At 40.9% G+C, this 24863-nt stretch overlaps 1 protein-coding gene across 1 annotated transcript in view; it reads right to left on the reverse strand.

The window, feature by feature from the left end:
* Positions 1 to 24863, reverse strand: part of SURF2 (surfeit 2) — a 50332-nt gene that overhangs the window by 22671 nt on the left and 2798 nt on the right. The window contains exon 2 of the mRNA XM_053695922.1: positions 24607 to 24761. Coding sequence (XP_053551897.1) covers positions 24607 to 24761 — 155 coding nt within the window. The remainder of the gene's footprint in view (positions 1 to 24606; positions 24762 to 24863) is intronic.

The following is a 24863-nucleotide window of genomic DNA, read 5'->3' on the forward strand; positions in this document are numbered from 1 at the left end:
TGCTTATCCTCCTTGATCTGTCCGCAGCCTTTGACACTGTTGACCACCCTCTCTTGCTCCCAAACCCTCCAATTCTTCGGCATATGTGACACAGCCCTCTCGTGGCTCTCTTCCTACCTGTCAAACCGTACCTTTAGTGTAGCCTTCTCTGGGGCCTCCTCTGCCCCGTCACCACTTTCTGTCAGAGTACCACAAGGCTCTGTCCTCGGTCCCCTTCTCTTCTCAATCTACACGTCATCACTAGATTCCCTAATAAAGTCCACGGTTTACAATATCATTTGTATGCCGACGACACCCAAATCTACTTCTCTGCACCAGACCTATCTCCTTCCTTGCTAACCCGTGTCACTAACTGTCTTTCCTCACATCTCTAACTGGATGTCCTCTCACTACCTCAAGCTAAATCTCTCCAAAACTGAGCTTCTTATTTCCCCCCCTTCCTCAAAACTCTCCACCCCCCAATATCTCTATAACTGTCGACAACTCCATCATTACCCCTACCCCACCCTGCCCAATGTCTCGGGTCACATTTGACTCAGATCTTTCTTTCACTCCTCACATTCAGTCCTTGGCTAAAGCCTGCCGCTTCCACCTTTAAAAACATCTCTAAAATTAGACACTTCCTTACACAAGACACAACTAAGATTTTAATTCACTCTCTCATTCTTTCCCACCTTGATAACTGCCACTCTGTCCTCCTCTGGTCTCCCCACCTGCAGCCTAGCTCCTTTACAATCCATAATGAATGCCTCTGCCAGACTCATCTTCCTTACAAGTCGCTCTTTCATCTGCTGCACCTCTCTGCCAATCCCTTCACTGGCTTCCTCTTGCCTCTAGGATCAAACACAAAAATTCTCATTCTGACATACAATGCCCTCAACTGCACTGCTACCCCTACATCTTAGACCTTGTCTCCAGATATTCTCCCTCCCGTCCCCTTCGCTCTGCTCATGATCTCCTACTCTCCTCCTCTCTTGTCACCTCATCACACTTCCCGTTTACAGGACTTACAACCTGCAGGGATGCATACAACCTACACTAAACTTTTCCTAATACCAGTTCCTCTCCTCCATTGCTATCCCCTGAACCCCCTTAGCATGTAAGCCTAAGAGTCCAGCTGTTTGTAGATCACCTTCTGAAGAGCTGACTACAACAGTGCAACTCTTGGCAGGGCCCTCTACCCATTTGATCCCTATAATTGTTTTGTTGTACTCCTCCTTTGTTTATAGCGCTGCGGAATCTGTTGGCGCTCTACAAATAACCGATAATAATAATAATTCTGCCGAGGAACAGGGTGAAAGGTGCCAGAAGAACAAAAAATAACAGACGACCCACAGAAAAAAAAAACGGACCGAAACATACATACATACGGGTAGCTGTGGACTCTTTCCATTTGAAGAAAAGAAATGATCAGGTAAGCATAATTTAAGTTTTTCTTCATAAATGGAAAGAGTCCACAGCTGCATTCATTACTTTTGGGAAAACAATACCCAAGCTATAGAGGACACTGAATGCAAAAATGGGAGGGTACAAGAGGCGGCACATTCTGAGGGTATCAGGCCTTGAAAACCCCCTACCCAACAAAATCCAGCTTTGTCCGAAGCTGAGAACAACTTTGAAAAAAAGGAAAGGCCCAAGGCCGGGAGTCTGAATCAGAGAGGATCTTCCCCTAACACAGTGCAAATGCACTCTAGAAAGCAACTGAAGACGAAGGTCCCCAAGTCGCAAAAAGGTATCTCAGAATACCGAAATATTCAGAACGAAACCTTGTGCAGGAAGCTCAGATAGGTCAGACGAACAACCACCTGAAGCAAAAACACTGCACGCTGCAGTCATCTAAAATTGACTCTGAACTCAAATACTTGCAGGGCAAGTGGAAAGCAGCTGAAAATAGGATCCTTCAGATTGCTAAGCAGCGGATAACGTCGCAGGCTATGTAAGAGCCGCTAGTCCTTCACACAAATCTTGAATGTGGAGAAAAGGAGAAACCTCAAAAGGCTTAATGTACCTCAAATGCTCCGAGGACGAATAGCAGAGCAACAGATCTCAGATCCTGCTCCAACACCAGACCAGCCCAAGCGACAGAAAGACCCCAACCACAAGCCCCCAGGGAATGAAAAGAAAAAAGGGGCACTCACCCACCCCAACAGAGCTCAGGTGCCAACCCAATCCGCTCCTCCAAAATAAGGCACTCCCAAGGAGAACCCCCTAGGACCTGGAACAGAGAAAAGTGCAATAGATCCGTAGGAAGACCTGTCACGACTTTTCTTAGACAGTCTCTACGTAGAGAGATCAATTTCCAACAGGTGGAACAGAGCCCACAGAGCAGCAGATGCTGCCCATTACAGAACTAAGCCACCTGATCCAACCTCCTTAACACAGAGGGCAAGACAAAGACCCCTCCAGAGAGAGGAACCCCAACTCATAAGGAAGATAAACTATCCCCTCCAAAGGGTAGGGCAGAGATAAGAACAGCGTACATGTCCACAAGACATGAAGCCATAGTATGAGCAAAACACGGACCAGACATCACTGTTGGACCCAACAGAGAAAAAACTCCCCATAGAGGAGCACACTCCGTCCAATGGATGACAAGTCAGGCCTTAAAGTTTATAACCAGTACCCGAAGGTGGATGGTGAACTCTGCCCTAGTGCTTGCAAGCCAATGAGCTAGCCCCTATGTCGCACCCGAACCAGTCCATCGGATCATAAGTTTCCAGACATCCAAGAAGGATCCAAAACAAGAACTCTGGACCCTGGACCCCAGAATCATCCTAGAACAAACGACACCCTCAGGGAACACAAGATATCCCGTCTGAAGCAATCAGATCTCACAGGGGATGAGAACCGGGAAACCCGGAGAACGGGTACATGACTCACTCGTAATTCCCAGCCTTATTGGGAAGATAACCCCCTTAGCCGGAGGTCAACACCCCCCCCAGCAAGGTACTAGGCCGCGACAAAGTCATGCAATTTCTCTAGAGCCCAAAGGCCCCAAGGGCAGCACTAAGGAAAATGAAAACTACAACATATTCACCTGAAAGAGAGTAGAAAGAAAGACTAGTCTCCATAATCCTTTCAGATTAACGTTCCAGAGGACCACACCCAAGGGAGAAGAATGCAAAGCATTCCGAACCCAGGCAGAAAAACATCCCCTTAGCAAGAAGCTTGAACAAAGAGACAACACCTCCTATCGCCCCTGATATGGAGATGACTAGCTCCCGAAGGAAGACAGCTCCCTCACAAGCTCTTACTTCCTAATTAAGCGGTCAAAGCACCAGAAAAAACGGACGATTCCAGAAAGTCTCGACCCAAAGGAAGAGAACCTCTAAAAGGAACTAGTCCTAAAAGGGCACTTCCAAAGAGACCATGAAAGGCAAAACCATAAGAACGGCGGTATGAAGGACCTAAATCCTCCAAGCCTCCAACCCACAACGGGAAAGAAACACTCTAGTTCCCGAAAAATTCGTAACGATTGGGCATGTCGTCGCGTATCTCAACAGAGTCCGGCCCACTAGATTGAAACGGCGAATGAGGACATGCCCCTAAGCAACCCGGACCCTCAGGTCCTCTCAGGATGCTAGTTAAAGCTTGTAAAATAAACAAGACAACCACACAAATCATATTGTGATCACTAGGCGCCCTCACCGGACCAACCAGACATAAAAAGGTGCCACGTGTCTGAACTAGGCCTCAAAGACAGAAGGATTTGTACCCAGTCAAGGACCAGCGTGAAACCAAGGGCCCCAGCACTGTCAAGGCCACATAGAGTCTCCCCAGATGATGGAGGAATAAGGAACAGTCAGACAGACTTTTGTAAACAGTGTGACCACAAAAATAGTGAGTATCAATTTCAAAGAGGAAAGTTCTTGAAGGTAACATCACACCACAACATGAGCTTTAGACCAAATAAAAATCATCCTCACCGAATGAAATAAAAAGATAGGGCAACCCGTAGGTTATCGCCCTGGAAGAACGGACAGATCCGCAGAACCAGCCCAACAGGGGTCCGCGACTTCCAAGCTCAGAACTGGAAAAGATTACACAAATAACAAAGACTATAAGAAGATTACTTCATCCCCTTATGTCTATGTATGCAAGCGAGTCGAAGAGTAACTGAGAATCCCCAGACCCATTAAGAGTGGGATCCTCCAGCAACGCCAAAAAATGTGCCCTTAGTAGGACACGAAGGTGCGCCAGTCTATAATGAAAGGCGCAACATACCTCCGCCGGGACAAAAGGAAACACCGGCCCAAAGGTTGACACCCTGAGGCCTCAGGGCAGTCACTTCCCCAGAAGGCCTGAACTGGACCAGGCGATCCCACATCTGACGAGCGCCGGTTAACGAAACACGGACAATATCGTAAGCACACTCCCGGGAGGTGCAGATGCGCCCGCGCCAAAGATATGGCTATGCGGAACCGTGTTGTAACCACCGGTGGGAACAGCCGACACTCCCTAGAAAGGATAAGTAGCGTTTGGGTTACCTGCATGCGTAGTAAGAGTTGATGGTAGGGAACTCGTCTCGTGAGAAATAGAATCCCCAGAGACGGATGGCTCAGTGGGCACCCGATCCAGAGGAACAGAGCACTCTAAAACGGCATTCGGAACATAACTGATGGGCATGTATCACCCGGGCCAATTCATGTTCTTCGCAAGAAGTAGAGTCTGAATCAGAGACATCCGTCTCCAAGAATCCTCCATAACTAGGACACCAGCAGACCAGGACTTCTCCGTCGCCACGCAGTCAGGAAAACAAAAATGGAGTCACAAGGTAAACCGTGCAGTCCATGCAAAAGTGCGCCCGACCGAAAAGGCTGCATCACCAGACATAGGCCTTTATGTTCCAAAATAGCCATGAGCCGAAGCAACACTACACATTAGCAGACAGAATCACATAAATATGATTATAAATCCCCCTGTTCAATAATCCCCCTCAGGAGATATTAACCCTTGATTCCTAGATACAAAAAGGAGCTTCAGTGAGACCTTATGTTAAAGTTATCACTGAAAGGTTGTAGCCCCTCTTGGATAAACTGTTGAAATTACAATACATCCATGATGAAAGAAAAATGAAACAATCTTACCAGAATCTACACCATGGAACAGGAACATGGCCTTTCAAGTGTGACAGATAGTAGCGTCGCTTCTGCCATGGACTTTAGAGAAAAAAAGCAGGCAGCGAAACTCGTCAACGCTGAACGGGATGGTTTCACAGAAAGACTCTCCCTGCATCTCCGGACTCTAACTTTACCCATGCTCTCACTGAGAGGCTGACAGGACTACTTAAAACTACAGTCCCATGCCGAAGAATACTACCCTCCATAAGAGACTATTTAAAACTTCTGACACTTCTCTGCCAAACTCCTGGGACGAAAGGCAAAGAATGACTGGGGATGAGGGAAGTGTGAAGAATATTTAAGCCTTTTGCTGGGGTGTCTTTGCCTCCTCCTGCTGGCCAGATTCTGAATTCCCAAAAATAATGAATGCAGCTGTGTACTCTTTCCATTTATGAAGAAAATATGTATGCATCTGACATAAAACAACCAAAACATACGTATTCGCATCTGACATAAAACAACCGAAACATATGTACACACCTGACATTAAACAACATAAAAGGCCCTCTAAGAAATGCTATTTCTGTGCTATGTATGAAAGTCAGTTTACAGAACTAAGAAGAATACAAATGTAGCATACTGTGCAAGTTACCTGTGACAACCATCTGTGATAAAGTGCAGCTCTCTGTGATGTCACAGGCTGCTTATAGTATCACATACACAATGATATAGTGCAGCTCTCTGTGATGTCACAGGCTGCTTATAGTATCACATACACAATGATATAGTGCAGCTCTCTGTGATGTCACAAGCTGCTTATAGTATCACATACACAATGATATAGTGCAGCTCTCTGTGATGTCACAAGCTGCTTATAGTATCACATACACAATGATATAGTGCAGCTCTCTGTGATGTCACAGGCTGCTTATAGTATCACATACACAATGATATAGTGCAGCTCTCTGTGATGTCACAAGCTGCTTATAGTATACACATACACAATGATATAGTGCAGCTCTCTGTGATGGCACAAGCTGCTTATAGTATCACATACACAATGATATAGTGCAGCTCTCTGTGATGTCACAAGCTGCTTATAGTATCAACATACACAATGATATAGTGCAGCTCTCTGTGATGACACATGCTGCTTATAGTATCACATACACAATGATATAGTGCAGCTCTCTGTGATGTCACAGGCTGCTTATAGTATCACATACACAATGATATAGTGCAGCTCTCTGTGATGTCACAAGCTGCTTATAGTATCACATACACAATGATATAGTGCAGCTCTCTGTGATGTCACAAGCTGCTTATAGTATCACATACACAATGATATAGTGCAGCTCTCTGTGATGTCACAGGGCTGCTTATAGTATCACATACACAATGATATAGTGCAGCTCTCTGTGATGTCACAAGCTGCTTATAGTATCACATACACAATGATATAGTGCAGCTCTCTGTGATGACACAAGCTGCTTATAGTATCACATACACAATGATATAGTGCAGCTCTCTGTGATGTCACAAGCTGCTTATAGTATCACATACACAATGATATAGTGCAGCTCTCTGTGATGTCACAAGCTGCTTATAGTATCACATACACAATGATAAAGTACAGCTCTCTGTGATGACACAAGCTGGCTTATAGTATCACATACACAATGATAAAGTACAGCTCTCTGTGATGTCACAAGCTGCTTATAGTAGTCACATACACAACTGATAAATGTGCAGCTCTCCTGTGATGTACACAAGTGCTTATGTATCAATACACACACATACACAATGATAAAGTGCAGCTCTCTGTGATGTCACAAGCTGCTTATAGTATCACACACACAATGATATAGTGCAGCTCTCTGTGATGTCACAAGCTGCTTATAGTATCACATACACAATGATATAGTGCAGCCTCTCTGTGATGTCACATAGCTGCTTATAGTATCACATACACAATGATATAGTGCAGCTCTCTGTGATGTCACAAGCTGCTTATAGTATCACATACACAATGATATAGTGCAGCTCTCTGTGATGACACAAGCTCGCTTATAGTATCACATACACAATGATATAGTGCAGCTCTCTGTGATGTCACACAGCTGCTTATAGTATCACATACACAATGATATAGTGCAGCTCTCTGTGATGTCACAAGCTGCTTATAGTATCACATACACAATGATATAGTGCAGCTCTCTGTGATGTCACAAGCTGCTTATAGTATCACATACACAATGATAAAGTGCAGCTCTCTCTGATGTCACAAGCTGCTTATAGTATCACATACACAATGATAAAGTGCAGCTCTCTGTGATGACACAAGCTGCTTATAGTATCACATACACAATGATAAAGTGCAGCTCTCTGTGATGTCACAAGCTGCTTATAGTATCACATACACAATGATATAGTGCAGCTCTCTGTGATGTCACAAGCTGCTTATAGTATCACATACACAATGATATAGTGCAGCTCTCTGTGATGACACAAGCTGCTTATAGTATCACATACACAATGATATAGTGCAGCTCTCTGTGATGTCACAAGCTGCTTATAGTATCACATACACAATGATATAGTGCAGCTCTCTGTGATGTCACAAGCTGCTTATAGTATCACATACACAATGATATAGTGCAGCTCTCTGTGATGTCACAAGCTGCTTATAGTATCACATACACAATGATAAAGTGCAGCTCTCTCTGATGTCACAAGCTGCTTATAGTATCACATACACAATGATAAAGTGCAGCTCTCTGTGATGACACAAGCTGCTTATAGTATCACATACACAATGATATAGTGCAGCTCTCTGTGATGTCACAAGCTGCTTATAGTATCACATACACAATGATATAGTGCAGCTCTCTGTGATGTCACAAGCTGCTTATAGTATCACATACACAATGATAAAGTGCAGCTCTCTGTGATGTCACAAGCTGCTTATAGTATCACACACACAATGATAAAGTGCAGCTATCTGTGATGACACAAGCTGCTTATAGTATCACGTACACAATGATATAGTGCAGCTCTCTGATGTCACAAGCTGCTTATAGTATCACATACAGAATGATAAAGTGCAGCTCTCTGTGATGTCACAAGCTGCTTATAGTATCACATACAGAATGATATAGTGCAGCTCTCTGTGATGTCACAAGCTGCTTAAAGTATCACATACACAATGATAAAGTGCAGCTCTCTGTGATGACACAAGCTGCTTATAGTATCACATACACAATGATAAAGTGCAGCTCTCTGTGATGTCACAAGCTGCTTATAGTATCACATACACAATGATATAGTGCAGCTCTCTGTGATGTCACAAGCTGCTTATAGTATCACGTACACAATGATATAGTGCAGCTGTCTGATGTCACAAGCTGCTTATAGTATCACACACACAATGATAAAGTGCAGTTCTCTGTGATGACACAAGCTGCTTATAGTATCACATACACAATGATATAGTGCAGCTCTCTGATGTCACAAGCTGCTTATAGTATCACATACACAATGATATAGTGCAGCTCTCTGATGTCACAAGCTGCTTATAGTATCACATACACAATGATATAGTGCAGCTCTCTGTGATGGCACAAGCTGCTTATAGTATCACATACACAATGATATAGTGTAGCTCTCTCTGATGACACAAGCTGCTTATAGTATCACATACACAATGATAAAGTGCAACTCTCTGTGATGGCACAAGCTGCTTATAGTATCACATACACAATGATATAGTGCAGCTCTCTGTGATGTCACAAGCTGTTTATACTATCACACACACAATGATAAAGTGCAGCTAACTCTGATGACACAAGCTGCTTATAGTATCACATACACAATGATATAGTGCAGCTCTCTGTGATGTCACAAGCTGCTTATAGTATCACATACACAATGATAAAGTGCAGCTCTCTGTGATGTCACAAGCTGCTTATAGTATCACATACACACACAATGATAAAGTGCAGCTCTCTCTGATGATACAAGCTGCTTATAGTATCACATACACAATGATAAAGTGCAGCTCTCTGTGATGTCACAAGCTGCTTATAGTATCACATACACAATGATAAAGTGCAGCTCTCTGTGATGGCACAAGCTGCTTAGAGTATCACATACACAATGATAAAGTGCAGCTCTCTGTGATGTCACAAGCTGCCTATAGTATCACATACACAATTATAAAGTGCAGTTCTGTGATGACACAAGCTGCTTATAGTATCACATACACAATGATAAAGTGCAGCTCTCTGTGATGACACAAGCTGCTTATAGTATCACATACACAATGATAAAGTGCAGCTCTCTGTGATGACACAAGCTGCTTATAGTATCACATACACAATGATAAAGTGCAGCTCTCTGTGATGACACAAGCTGCTTATAGTATCACATACACAATGATAAAGTGCAGCTCTCTGTGATGGCACAGGCTGCTTATAGTATCACATACACACACAATGATAAAGTGCAGCTCTCTGTGATGGCACAAGCTGCTTATAGTATCACATACACAATGATAAAGTGCAGCTCTCTGTGATGTCACAGGCTGCTTATAGTATCACATACACAATGATAAAGTGCAACTCTCTGTGATGACACAAGCTGCTTATAGTATCACATACACAATGATATAGTGCAGCTCTCTGTGATGTCACAAGCTGTTTATAGTATCACATACACAATGATATAGTGCAGCTCTCTGTGATGACACAAGCTGCTTATAGTATCACATACACAATGATAAAGTGCAGCTCTCTGTGATGGCACAAGCTGCTTATAGTATCACATACACAATAATAAAGTGCAACTCTCTGTGATGTCACAAGCTGCTTATAGTATCACATACACAATGATATAGTACAGCTCTCTGTGATGTCACAAGCTGCTTATAGTATCACATACACACAATGATAAAGTGCAGCTCTCTGTGATGTCACAAGCTGCTTATAGTATCACATACACAATGATAAAGTGCAGCTCTCTGTGATGTCACAAGCTGCTTATAGTATCACATACACAATGATAAAGTGCAGCTCTCTGTGATGTCACAAGCTGCTTATAGTATCACACACACAATGATATAGTGCAGCTCTCTGTGATGTCACAAGCTGTTTATAGTATCACATACACAATGATAAAGTGCAGCTCTCTGATGACACAAGCTGCTTATAGTATCACGTACACAATGATATAGTGCAGCTCTCTGTGATGGCACAAGCTGCTTATAGTATCACATACACAATGATAAAGTGCAGCTCTCTGTGATGTCACAAGCTGTTCATAGTATCACATACACAATGATATAGTGCAGCTCTCTGTGATGACACAAGCTGCTTATAGTATCACATACACAATGATAAAGTGCAGCTCTCTGTGATGGCACAAGCTGCTTATAGTATCACATACACAATGATAAAGTGCAGCTCTCTGTGATGTCACAAGCTGCTTATAGTATCACATACACAATGATAAAGTGCAGCTCTCTCTGATGTCACAAGCTGCTTATAGTATCACATACACAATGATAAAGTGCAGCTCTCTGTGATGTCACAAGCTGCTTATAGTATCACATACACACAATGATAAAGTGCAGCTCTCTGTGATGTCACAAGCTGCTTATAGTATCACACACACACAATGATATAGTACAGCTCTCTGTGATGTCACAAGCAGCTTATAGTATCACACACACACAATGATAAAGTGCAGCTCTCTGTGATGTCACAAGCTGCTTATAGTATCACATACACAATGATAAAGTGCAGCTCTCTGTGATGTCACAAGCTGCTTATAGTATCACATACACAATGATAAAGTGCAGCTCTCTGATGTCACAAGCTGCTTATAGTATCACATACACAATGATAAAGTGCAGCTCTCTGTGATGTCACAAGCTGCTTATAGTATCACATACACAATGATAAAGTGCAGCTCTGTGATGTCACAAGCTGCTTATAGTATCACATACACAATGATAAAGTGCAGCTCTCTGTGATGTCACAAGCTGCTTATAGTATCACATACACAATGATAAAGTGCAGCTCTGTGATGTCACAAGCTGCTTATAGTATCACATACACAATGATAAAGTGCAGCTCTCTGTGATGTCACAAGCTGCTTATAGTATCACATACACACAATGATAAAGTGCAGCTCTCTGATGTCACAAGCAGCTTATAGTATCACATACACAATGATAAAGTGCAGCTCTCTGTGATGTCACAAGCTGCTTATAGTATCACATACACAATGATAAAGTGCAGCTCTGTGATGTCACAAGCTGCTTATAGTATCACATACACAATGATAAAGTGCAGCTCTCTGTGATGTCACAAGCTGCTTATAGTATCACATACACAATGATAAAGTGCAGCTCTGTGATGTCACAAGCTGCTTATAGTATCACATACACAATGATAAAGTGCAGCTCTCTGTGATGTCACAAGCTGCTTATAGTAATCACATACACACAATGATAAAAGTGCAGCTCTCTGATGTCACAAGCTGCTTATAGTATCACATACACAATGATAAAGTGCAGCTCTCTGTGTTGTCACAAGCTGCTTATAGTATCACATACACAATGATAAAAGTGCAGCTCTGTGATGTCACAAGCTGCTTATAGTATCACATACACAATGATAAAGTGCAGCTCTCTGTGATGTCACAAGCTGCTTATAGTATCACATACACAATGATAAAGTGCCAGCTCTGTGAGTCACAAGCTGCTTATAGTATCACACACACACAATGATATAGTACAGCTCTCTGTGATGGTCACAAGCTGCCTTATAGTATCACATACACACAATGATAAAGTGGCAGCTCTCTGATGTCACAAGCAGCTTATAGTAATCACACACCCACAATGATAAAGTGCAGCTCTCTGTGATGTCACAAGCTGCTTATAGTATTCACATACACAATGATAAAGTGTCAGCTCTGTGATGTCACAAGCTGCTTATTGTATCACATACACAATGATAAAAGTGCAGCTCTCTGTGATGTCACAAGCTGCTTATAGTATCACATACACAATGATAAAAATGCAGCTCTGTGATGTCACAAGCTGCTTATAGTATCACATACACAATGATAAAGTGCAGCTCTCTGTGATGTCACCAAGCTGCTTATAGGTATCACATACACACAATGATAAAGTGCAGCTCTCTGATGTCACAAGCAGCTTATAGTATCACACACACACAATGATAAAGTGCAGCTCTCTGTGATGTCACAAGCTGCTTATAGTATCACATACACACAATGATAAAGTGCAGCTCTCTGTGATGTCACAAGCTGCTTATAGTATCACATACACAATGATAAAGTGCAGCTCTCTGTGATGTCACAAGCTGCTTATAGTATCACATACACAATGATATAGTACAGCTCTCTGTGATGACACAAGCTGCTTATAGTATCACATACACAATGATATAGTGCAGCTCTCTGTGATGGCACAAGCTGCTTATAGTATCACATACACAATGATAAAGTGCAGCTCTCTGTGATGTCATAAGCTGCTTATAATATCACATACACAATGATAAAGTGCAGCTCTCTGTGATGACACAAGCAGCTTATAGTATCACATACACAATGATAAAGTGCAGCTCTCTCTGATGACACAAGCTGCTTATAGTATCACATACACAATGATAAAGTGCAGCTCTCTGTGATGTCACAAGCTGCTTATAGTATCACATACACAATGATAAAGTGCAGCTCTCTGTGAGTCACAAGCTGCTTATAGTATCACATACACAATGATATAGTGCAGGCTCTCTGATGGCACAAGCTGCTTATAGTATCACATACACACTGATATAGTGCAGCTCTCTGTGATGTCACAAGCTGCTTATAGTATCACATACACATTGATATAGTGCAGCTCTCTGTGATGACACAAGCTGCTTATAGTATCACATACACAATGATCATAGTGCAGCTCTTTCTGATGACACAAGCTGCTTATAGTATCACATACACAATGATATAGTGCAGCTCTCTGATGACACAAGCTGCTTATAGTATCACATACACAATGATATAGTACAGCTCTCTGTGATGTCACAAGCTTCTTATAGTATCACATACACAATGATATAGTGCAGCTCTCTGTGATGGCACAAGCTGCTTATAGTATCACATACACAATGATATAGTGCAGCTCTCTGTGATGTCACAAGCCTACTTATATGTATCACATACACAATGATATAGTGCAGCTCTCTGTGATGACACAAGCTGCTTATAGTATCACATACACAATGATATAGTGCAGCTCTCTGATGACACAAGCTGCTTATAGTATCACATACACAATGATAAAGTGCAGCTCTCTTGTGATGATACAAGCTGCCTTATAATATCACATACACAATGATATAAGTGCAGCTCTCTTCTGATGTCACAAGCTGCTTATAGTATCACATACACAATGATAAAGTTGCAGCTCTCTGTATGTCACAAGCTGCTTATAGTATCACATACACATGATAAAGTGCAGCTCTCTGTGATGGCACAAGCTGCTTAGAGTATCACATACACAATGATAAAGTGCAGCTCTCTGTGATGTCACAAGCTGGCCTATAGTATCACATACACAATTATAAAGTGCAGTTCTGTGATGACACAAGCTGCTTATAGTATCACATACACAATGATATAGTGCAGCTCTCTGTGATGTCACAAGGCTGCTTATAGTATCACATACACAATGATAAAGTGCAGCTCTCTGTGATGTCACAAGCTGCTTATTGTATCACATACACACACATGATAAAGTGCAGCTCTCTCTGATGATACAAGCTGCCTTATAGTATCACATACACAATGATAAAGTGCAGCTCTCTGTGATGGCACAAGCTGCTTAGAGTATCACATACACAATGATAAAGTGCAGCTCTCTGTGATGTCACAAGCTGCTATAGTATCACATACACAATTATAAAGTGCAGTTCTGTGATGACACAAGCTGCTTATAGTATCACATACACAATGATAAAGTGCAGCTCTCTGTGATGACACAAGCTGCTTTATAGTATCACATACACAATGATAAAGTGCAGCCTCTCTGTGATGGCACAGGCTGCTGTATAGTATCACATACACACACAATGATAAAGTGCAGCTCTCTGTGATGGCACAAGCTGCTTATAGTATCACATACACAATGATAAAGTGCAGCTCTCTGTGATGTCCACAGGCTGCTTATAGTATCACCATACACAATGATAAAGTGCAACTCTCTCTGTGATGACACAAGCTGCTTATAGTATCACATACACATTGATATAGTGCAGCTCTCTGATGTCACAAGCTGTTTATAGTATCACATACACAATGATATAGTGCAGCTCTCTGTGATGACACAAGCTGCTTATAGTATCACATACACAATGATATAGTGCAGCTCTCTGTGATGGCACAAGCTGCTTATAGTATCACATAGACAATAATAAAGTGCAACTCTCTGTGATGTCACAAGCTGCTTATAGTATCACATACACAATGATATAGTACAGCTCTCTGTGATGTCACAAGCTGCTTATAGTATCCACATACACAATGATAAAGTGCAGCTCTCTGTGATGGCACAAGCTGCTTATAGTATCACATACACAATAATAAAGTGCAACTCTCTGTGATGTCACAAGCTGCTTATAGTATCACATACACAATGATAATGTGCAGCTCTCTGTGGATGTCACAAGCTGCTTATAGTATTCACCTTACACACAATGATATAGTGCAGCTCTCTGTGATGTCACAAGCTGCTTATAGTATCACATACACACAGATAAAGTGCAGCTCTCTGTGATGTCACAAGCTGCCTTATAGTATCACACACACAATGATATAGTGCAGCTCGTCTGTGATGTCACAAGCTTGTTTATAGTATCACATACACAATGATAAAGTGCAGCTCTCTGATGACACAAGCTGCTTATAGTATCACGTACACCAATGATATAGTGCAAGCTCTCTGTGATGGCACAAGCTGCTTATAGTATCACATACACAATGATATAGTGCAGCTCTCTGTGATGACACAAGCTGCTTATCAGTATCACATACACAATGATAAAGTGCAGCTCTCTTTGATGGCACAAGCTGCTTATAGTATCACATACAGCAATGATAAAGTGCAGCTCTCTGTGATGACACAAGCTGCTTATAGTATCACATACACAATGATAAAGTGCAGCTCTCTGTGATGGCACAAGCTGCTTATAGTATCACATACACAATGATAAAGTGCAGCTCTCTGTGATGTCACAAGCTGCTTATAGTATCACATACACAATGATAAAGTGCAGCTCTCTCTGATGTCACAAGCTGCTTATAGTATCACATACACAATGATAAAGTGCAGCTCTCTGTGATGTCACAAGCTGCTTATAGTATCACATACACACAATGATAAAGTGCAGCTCTCTGTGATGTCACAAGCTGCTTATAGTATCACACACACACAATGATATAGTACAGCTCTCTGTGATGTCACAAGCAGCTTATAGTATCACACACACACAATGATAAAGTGCAGCTCTCTGTGATGTCACAAGCTGCTTATAGTATCACATACACAATGATAAAGTGCAGCTCTCTGTGATGTCACAAGCTGCTTATAGTATCACATACACAATGATAAAGTGCAGCTCTCTGATGTCACAAGCTGCTTATAGTATCACATACACAATGATAAAGTGCAGCTCTCTGTGATGTCACAAGCTGCTTATAGTATCACATACACAATGATAAAGTGCTGCTCATGTGATGTCACAAGCTGCTTATAGTATCACATACACAATGATAAAGTGCAGCTCTCTGATGTCACAAGCTGCTTATAGGTATCACAATACACAATGATAAAGTGCAGCTCTGTGATGTCACAAGCTGCTTTATAGTATCACATACACAATGATAAAGTGCAGCTCTCTGTGATGTCACAAGCTGCTTATAGTATCACATACACACAATGAAAAAGTGCAGCTCTCTGATGTCACAAGCAGCTTATAGTATCACATACACAATGATAAAGTGCAGCTCTCTGTGATGTCACAAGCTGCTTATAGTATCACATACACAATGATAAAGTGCAGCTCTGTGATGTCACAAGCTGCTTATAGTATCACATACACAATGATAAAAGCTGCAGCTCTCTGTGATGTCACAAGCTGCTTATATATCACATACACACAATGATAAAGTGCAGCTCTCCTGATGTCACAAGCAGCTTATAGTATCACACACACACAATGATAAAGTGGCAGCTCTCTGTGATGTCACAAGCTGCTTATAGTATCACATACACACAATGATAAAGTGCAGTCTCCTGTGATGTCACAAGCTGCTTATAGGTATCACATACACAATGATATAGTGCAGCTCTCTGTGATGGCACAAGTGCCTTATAGTATCACATACACAATGATAAAGTGCAGCTCTCTGTGATGTCATAAGCTGTTATAATATCACATACACAATGATAAAGTTGCAGCTCTCTGTGATGACACAAGCAGCTTATAGTATCACATACACAATGATAAAGTGCAGCTCTCTCTGATGACACAAGCTGCTTATAGTATCACATACACAATGATAAAGTGCAGCTCTCTGTGATGTCACAAGCTGCTTATAGTATCACATACACAATGATAAAGTGCAGCTCTCTGTGATGTCACAAGCTGCTTATAGTATCACATACACAATGATATAGTGCAGCTCTCTGTGATGTCACAAGCTGCTTATAGTATCACATACACAATGATATAGTGCAGCTCTCTGTGATGACACAAGCTGCTTATAGTATCACATACACAATGATATAGTGCAGCTCTTTCTGATGACACAAGCTGCTTATAGTATCACATACACAATGATATAGTGCAGCTCTCTGATGACACAAGCTGCTTATAGTATCACATACACAATGATATAGTACAGCTCTCTGTGATGTCACAAGCTGCTTATAGTATCACATACACAATGATATAGTGCAGCTCTCTGTGATGGCACAAGCTGCTTATAGTATCACATACACAATGATATAGTGCAGCTCTCTGTGATGTCACAAGCTACTTATAGTATCACATACACAATGATATAGTGCAGCTCTCTGTGATGACACAAGCTGCTTATAGTATCACATACACAATGATAGAGTGCAGCTCTCTCTGATGACACAAGCTGCTTATAGTATCACATACACAATGATATAGTGCAGCTATCTGATGACACAAGCTGCTTATAGTATCACATACACAATGATAAAGTGCAGCTCTCTGTGATGACACAAGCTGCTTATAGTATCACATACACAATGATATAGTGCAGCTCTCTGATGACACAAGCTGCTTATAGTATCACATACACAATGATAAAGTGCAGCTCTCTGTGATGATACAAGCTGCTTATAGTATCACATACACAATGATATAGTGCAGCTCTCTCTGATGTCACAAGCTGCTTATAGTATCACATACACAATGATAAAGTGCAGCTCTCTGTGATGACACAAGCTGCTTATAGTATCACATACACAATGATAAAGTGCAGCTCTCTATGATGTCACAAGCTGCTTATAGTATCACATACACAATGATAAAGTGCTGCTCTCTGTGATGTCACAAGCTGCTTATAGTATCACATACACAATGATAAAGTGCAGCTCTCTGTGATGTCACAAGCTGCTTATAGTATCACATACACAATGATATAGTGCAGCTCTCTGTGATGTCACAAGCTGCTTATAGTATCACATACACAATGATAAAGTGCAGCTCTCTGATGACACAAGCTGCTTATAGTATCACATACACAATGATATAGTGCAACTCTCTGTGATGTCACAAGCTGCTTATAGTATCACATACACAATGATAAAGTGCAGCTCTCTGATGACACAAGCTGCTTATAGTATCACATACACAATGATATAGTGCAGCTCTCTGTGATGGCACAAGCTGCTTATAGTATCACATACACAATGATATAGTGCAGCTCTCTGTGATGTCACAAGCTGCTTATAGTATCACATACACAATGATAAAGTGCAGCTCTCTGTGATGTCACAAGCTGCTTATAGTATCACATACACAATGATATAATGCAGCTCTCTGTGATGGCACAAGCTGCTTATAGTATCACATACACAATGATATAGTGCAGCTCTCTGTGATGTCACAAGCTGCTTATAGTATCACATACACAATGATAAAGTGCAACTCTCTGTGATGTCACAAGCTGCTTATAGTATCACATACACAATGATAAAGTGCAGCTCTCTGTGATGTCACAAGCTGCTTATAGTATCACATACACAATGATAAAGTGCAGCTCTCTGTGATGTCACAAGCTGCTTATAGTATCACACACACAATGATAAAGTGCAGCTCTCTGATGACACAAGCTGCTTATAGTATCACACACACAATGATATAGTGCAGCTCTCTGTGATGGCACAATCTGCTTATAGTATCACATACACAATGATAAAGTGCAGCTCTCTGATGTCACAAGCTGCTTATAGTATCACATACACAATGATAAAGTGCAGCTCTCTGTGATGTCACAAGCTGCTTATAGTATCACATACACAATGATAAAGTGCAGCTCTCTGTGATGTCACAAGCTGCTTATAGTATCACATACACAATGATATAGTGCAGCTCTCTGTGATGGCACAAGCTGCTTATAGTATCACATACACAATGATATAGTGCAGCTCTCTGTGATGTCACAAGCTGCTTATAGTATCACATACACAATGATAAAGTGCAGCTCTCTGTGATGTCACAAGCTGCTTATAGTATCACATACACAATGATATAGTGCAGCTCTCTGTGATGGCACAAGCTGCTTATAGTATCACATACATAATGATATAGTGCAGCTCTCTTTGATGTCACAAGCTGCTTATAGTATCACATACACAATGATAAAGTGCAGCTCTCTGTGATGACACAAGCTGCTTATAGTATCACATACACAATGATATAGTGCAGCTCTCTGATGTCACAAGCTGCTTATAGTATCACATACACAATGATAAAGTGCAGCTCTCTGATGTCACAAGCTGCTTATAGTATCACATACACAATGATATAGTACAGCTCTCTGTGATGACACAAGCTGCTTATAGTATCACATACACAATGATAAAGTACAGCTCTCTGTGATGTCACAAGCTGCTTATAGTATCACATACACAATGATATAGTGCAGCTCTCTGTGATGTCACAAGCTGCTTACAGTATCACATACACACAATGATATAGTGCAGCTCTCTGTGATGACACATGCTGCTTATAGTATCACATACACAATGATAAAGTGCAGCTCTCTGTGATGACACATGCTGCTTATAGTATCACATACACAATGATAAAGTGCAGCTCTCTGATGACACAAGCTGCTTATAGTATCACATACACAATGATATAGTGCAACTCTCTGTGATGTCACAAGCTGCTTATAGTATCACACACACAATGATAAAGTGCAGCTCTCTGTGATGTCACAAGCTGCTTATAGTATCACATACACAATGATATAGTGCAGCTCTCTGTGATGACACAAGCTGCTTATAGTATCACATACACAATGATAAAGTGCAGCTCTCTGTGATGTCACAAGCTGCTTATAGTATCACATACACAATGATAAAGTGCAGCTCTCTGTGATGACACAAGCTGCTTATAGTATCACATACACAATGATAAAGTGCAGCTCTCTGATGACACAAGCTGTTTATAGTATCACATACACAATTATAAAGTGTAGCTCTCTGTGATGTAACAAGCTGCTTATAGTATCACACACACAATGATATAGTACAGCTCTCTGTGATGTCACAGGCTGCTTATAGTATCACACACACAATGATATAGTGCAACTCTCTGTGATGTCACAAGCTGCTTATAGTATCACATACACAATGATAAAGTACAGCTCTCTGTGATGACACAAGCTGCTTATAGTATCACATACACAATGATAAAGTACAGCTCTCTGTGATGACACAAGCTGCTTATAGTATCACATACACAATGATAAAGTACAGCTCTCTGTGATGACACAAGCTGCTTATAGTATCACATACACAATGATAAAATACAGCTCTCTGTGATGACACAAGCTGCTTATAGTATCACATACACAATGATAAAGTGCAGCTCTCTGTGATGTCACAAGCTGCTTATAGTATCACACACACAATGATAACGTGCAGCTATCTGTGATGGCACAAGCTGCTTATAGTATCACATACACAATGATATAGTGCAGCTCTCTGTGATGTCACAAGCTGCTTATAGTATCACATACACAATGATATAGTGCAGCTCTCTGTGATGACACAAGCTGCTTATAGTATCACATACACAATGATATAGTGCAGCTCTCTGTGATGTCACAAGCTGCTTATAGTATCACATACACAATGATAAAGTGCAGCTCTCTGATGACACAAGCTGCTTATAGTATCACATACACAATGATAAAGTGCAGCTCTCTGTGATGACACAAGCTGCTTATAGTATCACATACACAATGATAAAGTGCAGCTCTCTGATGACACAAGCTGCTTATAGTATCACATACACAATGATAAAGTGCAGCTCTCTGATGACACAAGCTGCTTATAGTATCACATACACAATGATATAGTGCAGCTCTCTGATGACACAAGCTGCTTATAGTATCACATACACAATGATATAGTGCAGCTCTCTGATGTCACAAGCTGCTTATAGTATCATATACACAATGATAAAGTGCAGCTCTCTCTGATGTCACAAGCTGCTTATAGTATCACATACACAATGATAAAGTGCAGCTCTCTGTGATGACACAAGCTGCTTATAGTATCACATACACAATGATAAAGTGCAGCTCTCTATGATGTCACAAGCTGCTTATAGTATCACATACACAATGATAAAGTGCAGCTCTCTATGATGTCACAAGCTGCTTATAGTATCACATACACAATGATAAAGTGCTGCTCTCTGATGTCACAAGCTGCTTATAGTATCACATACACAATGATATAGTGCAGCTCTCTGTGATGGCACAAGCTGCTTATAGTATCACATACACAATGATATAGTGCAGCTCTCTGTGATGTCACAAGCTGCTTATAGTATCACATACACAATGATAAAGTGCAGCTCTCTGTGATGTCACAAGCTGCTTATAGTATCACATACACAATGATATAGTGCAGCTCTCTGTGATGGCACAAGCTGCTTATAGTATCACATACACAATGATATAGTGCAGCTCTCTGTGATGTCACAAGCTGCTTATAGTATCACATACACAATGATAAAGTACAGCTCTCTGTGATGTCACAAGCTGCTTATAGTATCACATACACACAATGATATAGTGCAGCTCTCTGTGATGGCACAAGCTGCTTATAGTATCACATACACAATGATATAGTGCAGCTCTCTGTGATGTCACAAGCTGCTTATAGTATCACATACACAATGATAAAGTGCAGCTCTCTGTGATGACACAAGCTGCTTATAGTATCACATACACAATGATAAAGTGCAGTTCTGTGATGTCACAAGCTGCTTATAGTATCACATACACACAATGATATAGTGCAGCTCTCTGTGATGGCACAAGCTGCTTATAGTATCACATACACAATGATATAGTGCAGCTCTCTGTGATGTCACAAGCTGCTTATAGTATCACATACACAATGATAAAGTGCAGCTCTCTGTGATGACACAAGCTGCTTATAGTATCACATACACAATGATAAAGTGCAACTCTCTGATGTCACAAGCTGCTTATAGTATCACATACACAATGATAAAGTGCAGCTCTCTGTGATGTCACAAGCTGCTTATAGTATCACATACACAATGATAAAGTACAGCTCTCTGTGATGTCACAAGCTGCTTATAGTATCACATACACAATGATATAGTGCAGCTCTCTGTGATGTCACAAGCTGCTTATAGTATCACATACACACAATGATATAGTGCAGCTCTCTGTGATGACACAAGCTGCTTATAGTATCACATACACACAATGATATAGTGCAGCTCTCTGTGATGACACAAGCTGCTTATAGTATCACATACACAATGATAAAGTGCAGCTCTCTGATGACACAAGCTGCTTATAGTATCACATACACAATGATATAGTGCAACTCTCTGTGATGTCACAAGCTGCTTATAGTATCACATACACAATGATAAAGTGCAGCTCTCTGATGACACAAGCTGCTTATAGTATCACATACACAATGATAAAGTGCAGCTCTCTGTGATGTAACAAGCTGCTTATAGTATCACATACACAATGATAAAGTGCAGCTCTCTGTGATGGCACAAGCTGCTTATAATATCACATACACAATGATAAAGTGCAGCTCTCTGTGATGTCACAAGCTGCTTATAGTATCACATACACAATGATAAAGTGCAGTTCTGTGATGTCACAAGCTGCTTATAGTATCACATACACAATGATATAGTGCAGCTCTCTGTGATGACACAAGCTGCTTATAGTATCACACACACAATGATATAGTGCAGCTCTCTGTGATGTAACAAGCTGCTTATAGTATCACATACACAATGATAAAGTACAGCTCTCTGTGATGACACAAGCTGCTTATAGTATCACATACACAATTATAAAGTGCAGCTCTCTGTGATGTCACAAGCTGCTTGTAGTATCACATACACAATGATAAAGTGCAGCTCTCTGTGATGACACAAGCTGCTTATAGTATCACATACACAATGATAAAGTGCAGCTCTCTGTGATGGCACAAGCTGCTTATAGTATCTCACACACAATGATATAGTACAGCTCTCTGTGATGTCACAGGCTGCTTATAGTATCACATACACAATGATATAGTGCAGCTCTCTGTGATGTCACAGGCTGCTTATAGTATCACACACACACACAATGATATAGTGCAACTCTCTGTGATGTCACAAGCTGCTTATAGTATCACATACACAATGATAAAGTACAGCTCTCTGTGATGACACAAGCTGCTTATAGTATCACATACACAATGATAAAGTACAGCTCTCTGTGATGTCACAAGCTGCTTATAGTATCACATACACAATGATATAGTGCTGCTCTCTGTGATGTCACAAGCTGCTTATAGTATCACATACACAATGATAAAGTGCAGCTCTCTGTGATGTCACAAGCTGCTTATAGCATCACATACACAATGATATAGTACAGCTCTCTGTGATGTCACAAGCTGCTTATAGTATCGCGTACAGTGCAAAATGATAAATTGTGGTTTAATCGAACGGATTTCAAAAGTAAAAAATAATTCTAGTGTCATATTAAAGATATTGAAAATTTCTATATGTGATTTAAAATCCCAAAATATATTTTTTAATCCATCTACATGAAAAGAATATGTAAAGTTAAACTAAGGATTGTTGTCTTTCATGGTTTAGATACAGCATGTCATTTTAGTTTTATCATCAAATTTCCCTTGTCCTCTTGGTATCCTTTTTGAAACACATATCTAGGTAGGCTCAGGAGCTAGCTGCACATAAATTCCTTATCAGTGGCTCACCAGGTGTGCTCAACTAGCTCCCATTAGTGCTTTCAACAAAGGTTACCAAGAAAACAAACCAAACTTGCCAATTCTCTTCTATTATCAAGGTGCATTAATGTAAGCATTAATCGATCACTTCTAATGAGGATGCACTGTAACTTACTTAATAATCTAGCCGTGCCACTCTAATACCCAGCACTCCAGCCGCCCTCTTCAAAACTATCTAGTTTTAGTTTTTTAGCTAGAGCGCCAGTTGGAGAACAGACAACACTGTTAGCTCATAAACAATAAGGTGTTTTGAATTGGGCGGCTGAAGTGTGGGGTATGGGAATGGCACAGCTACATTAAGTAAGTTACAGCGCATCTTCATTAGAGCGATTCATTAAATATCGCTTAGATTCCGGACCCGAGTAACATTTCCCATCACAATTGTATACACTATATAAATCATGTCAGAAACATTTTAGGTTTCATGTCTCTTTACGTCTATAAATTATACATAAATATAAAACGAGTGTCATACACACATACTCCCCGATTGCTGGAGTTGTACGGTTGTGCGCCTACAACCGTCTTTAGCCTTAAAACACAATGTGACAAAATAACTAATCAGTTTCAGATACAGATATACAAGAAACAGCCTGTAGAACACAGTCACCCCTCACATGAGACATACTGACGCTGGGCTTATGTATACTTCTTATATCCCGTTGGCCGTTGTTCAGCTTTAGAGTAGAAAGACAAAAGCTAAGCTTGAAATGAAGAGTGCTAGATAAAGGCGTGCTAGATGTGTTTTATTGATATGAGTGATAAGTCACAGACATTTAAATAAACATAACACAGAATAATGTGCTGCTCATATCATAATATAATTACGTTTCTGAAATCATGAATTGCTATATCACTGTGTTCCCAATACATACTTACGGAGTTTTAGTGCTAGGGACAATGTGTGGCTTATAGCTGTTGTAATTGAATGAGCTGGTAACCTTTGTTAGTCTCTTGTACTTCTTCCCACTTATGAAGCTTTGCAGTTCTGGCAGTCTGCAAGGCAGCTCATGGCCCGTGAGAGCGCAACGTACCTGTGACAAAGAGAAGAGAGATATACAGATCATGATACATGTTTCACCTAATGCAGAAGCTAGTGAGATTGCACAGCTCAACACCCTTAGTAAACTGTGATA

Source organism: Bombina bombina, chromosome 12, assembly GCF_027579735.1.
Source record: "Bombina bombina isolate aBomBom1 chromosome 12, aBomBom1.pri, whole genome shotgun sequence".
Classification (NCBI taxonomy): Eukaryota; Metazoa; Chordata; class Amphibia; order Anura; family Bombinatoridae; genus Bombina; species Bombina bombina.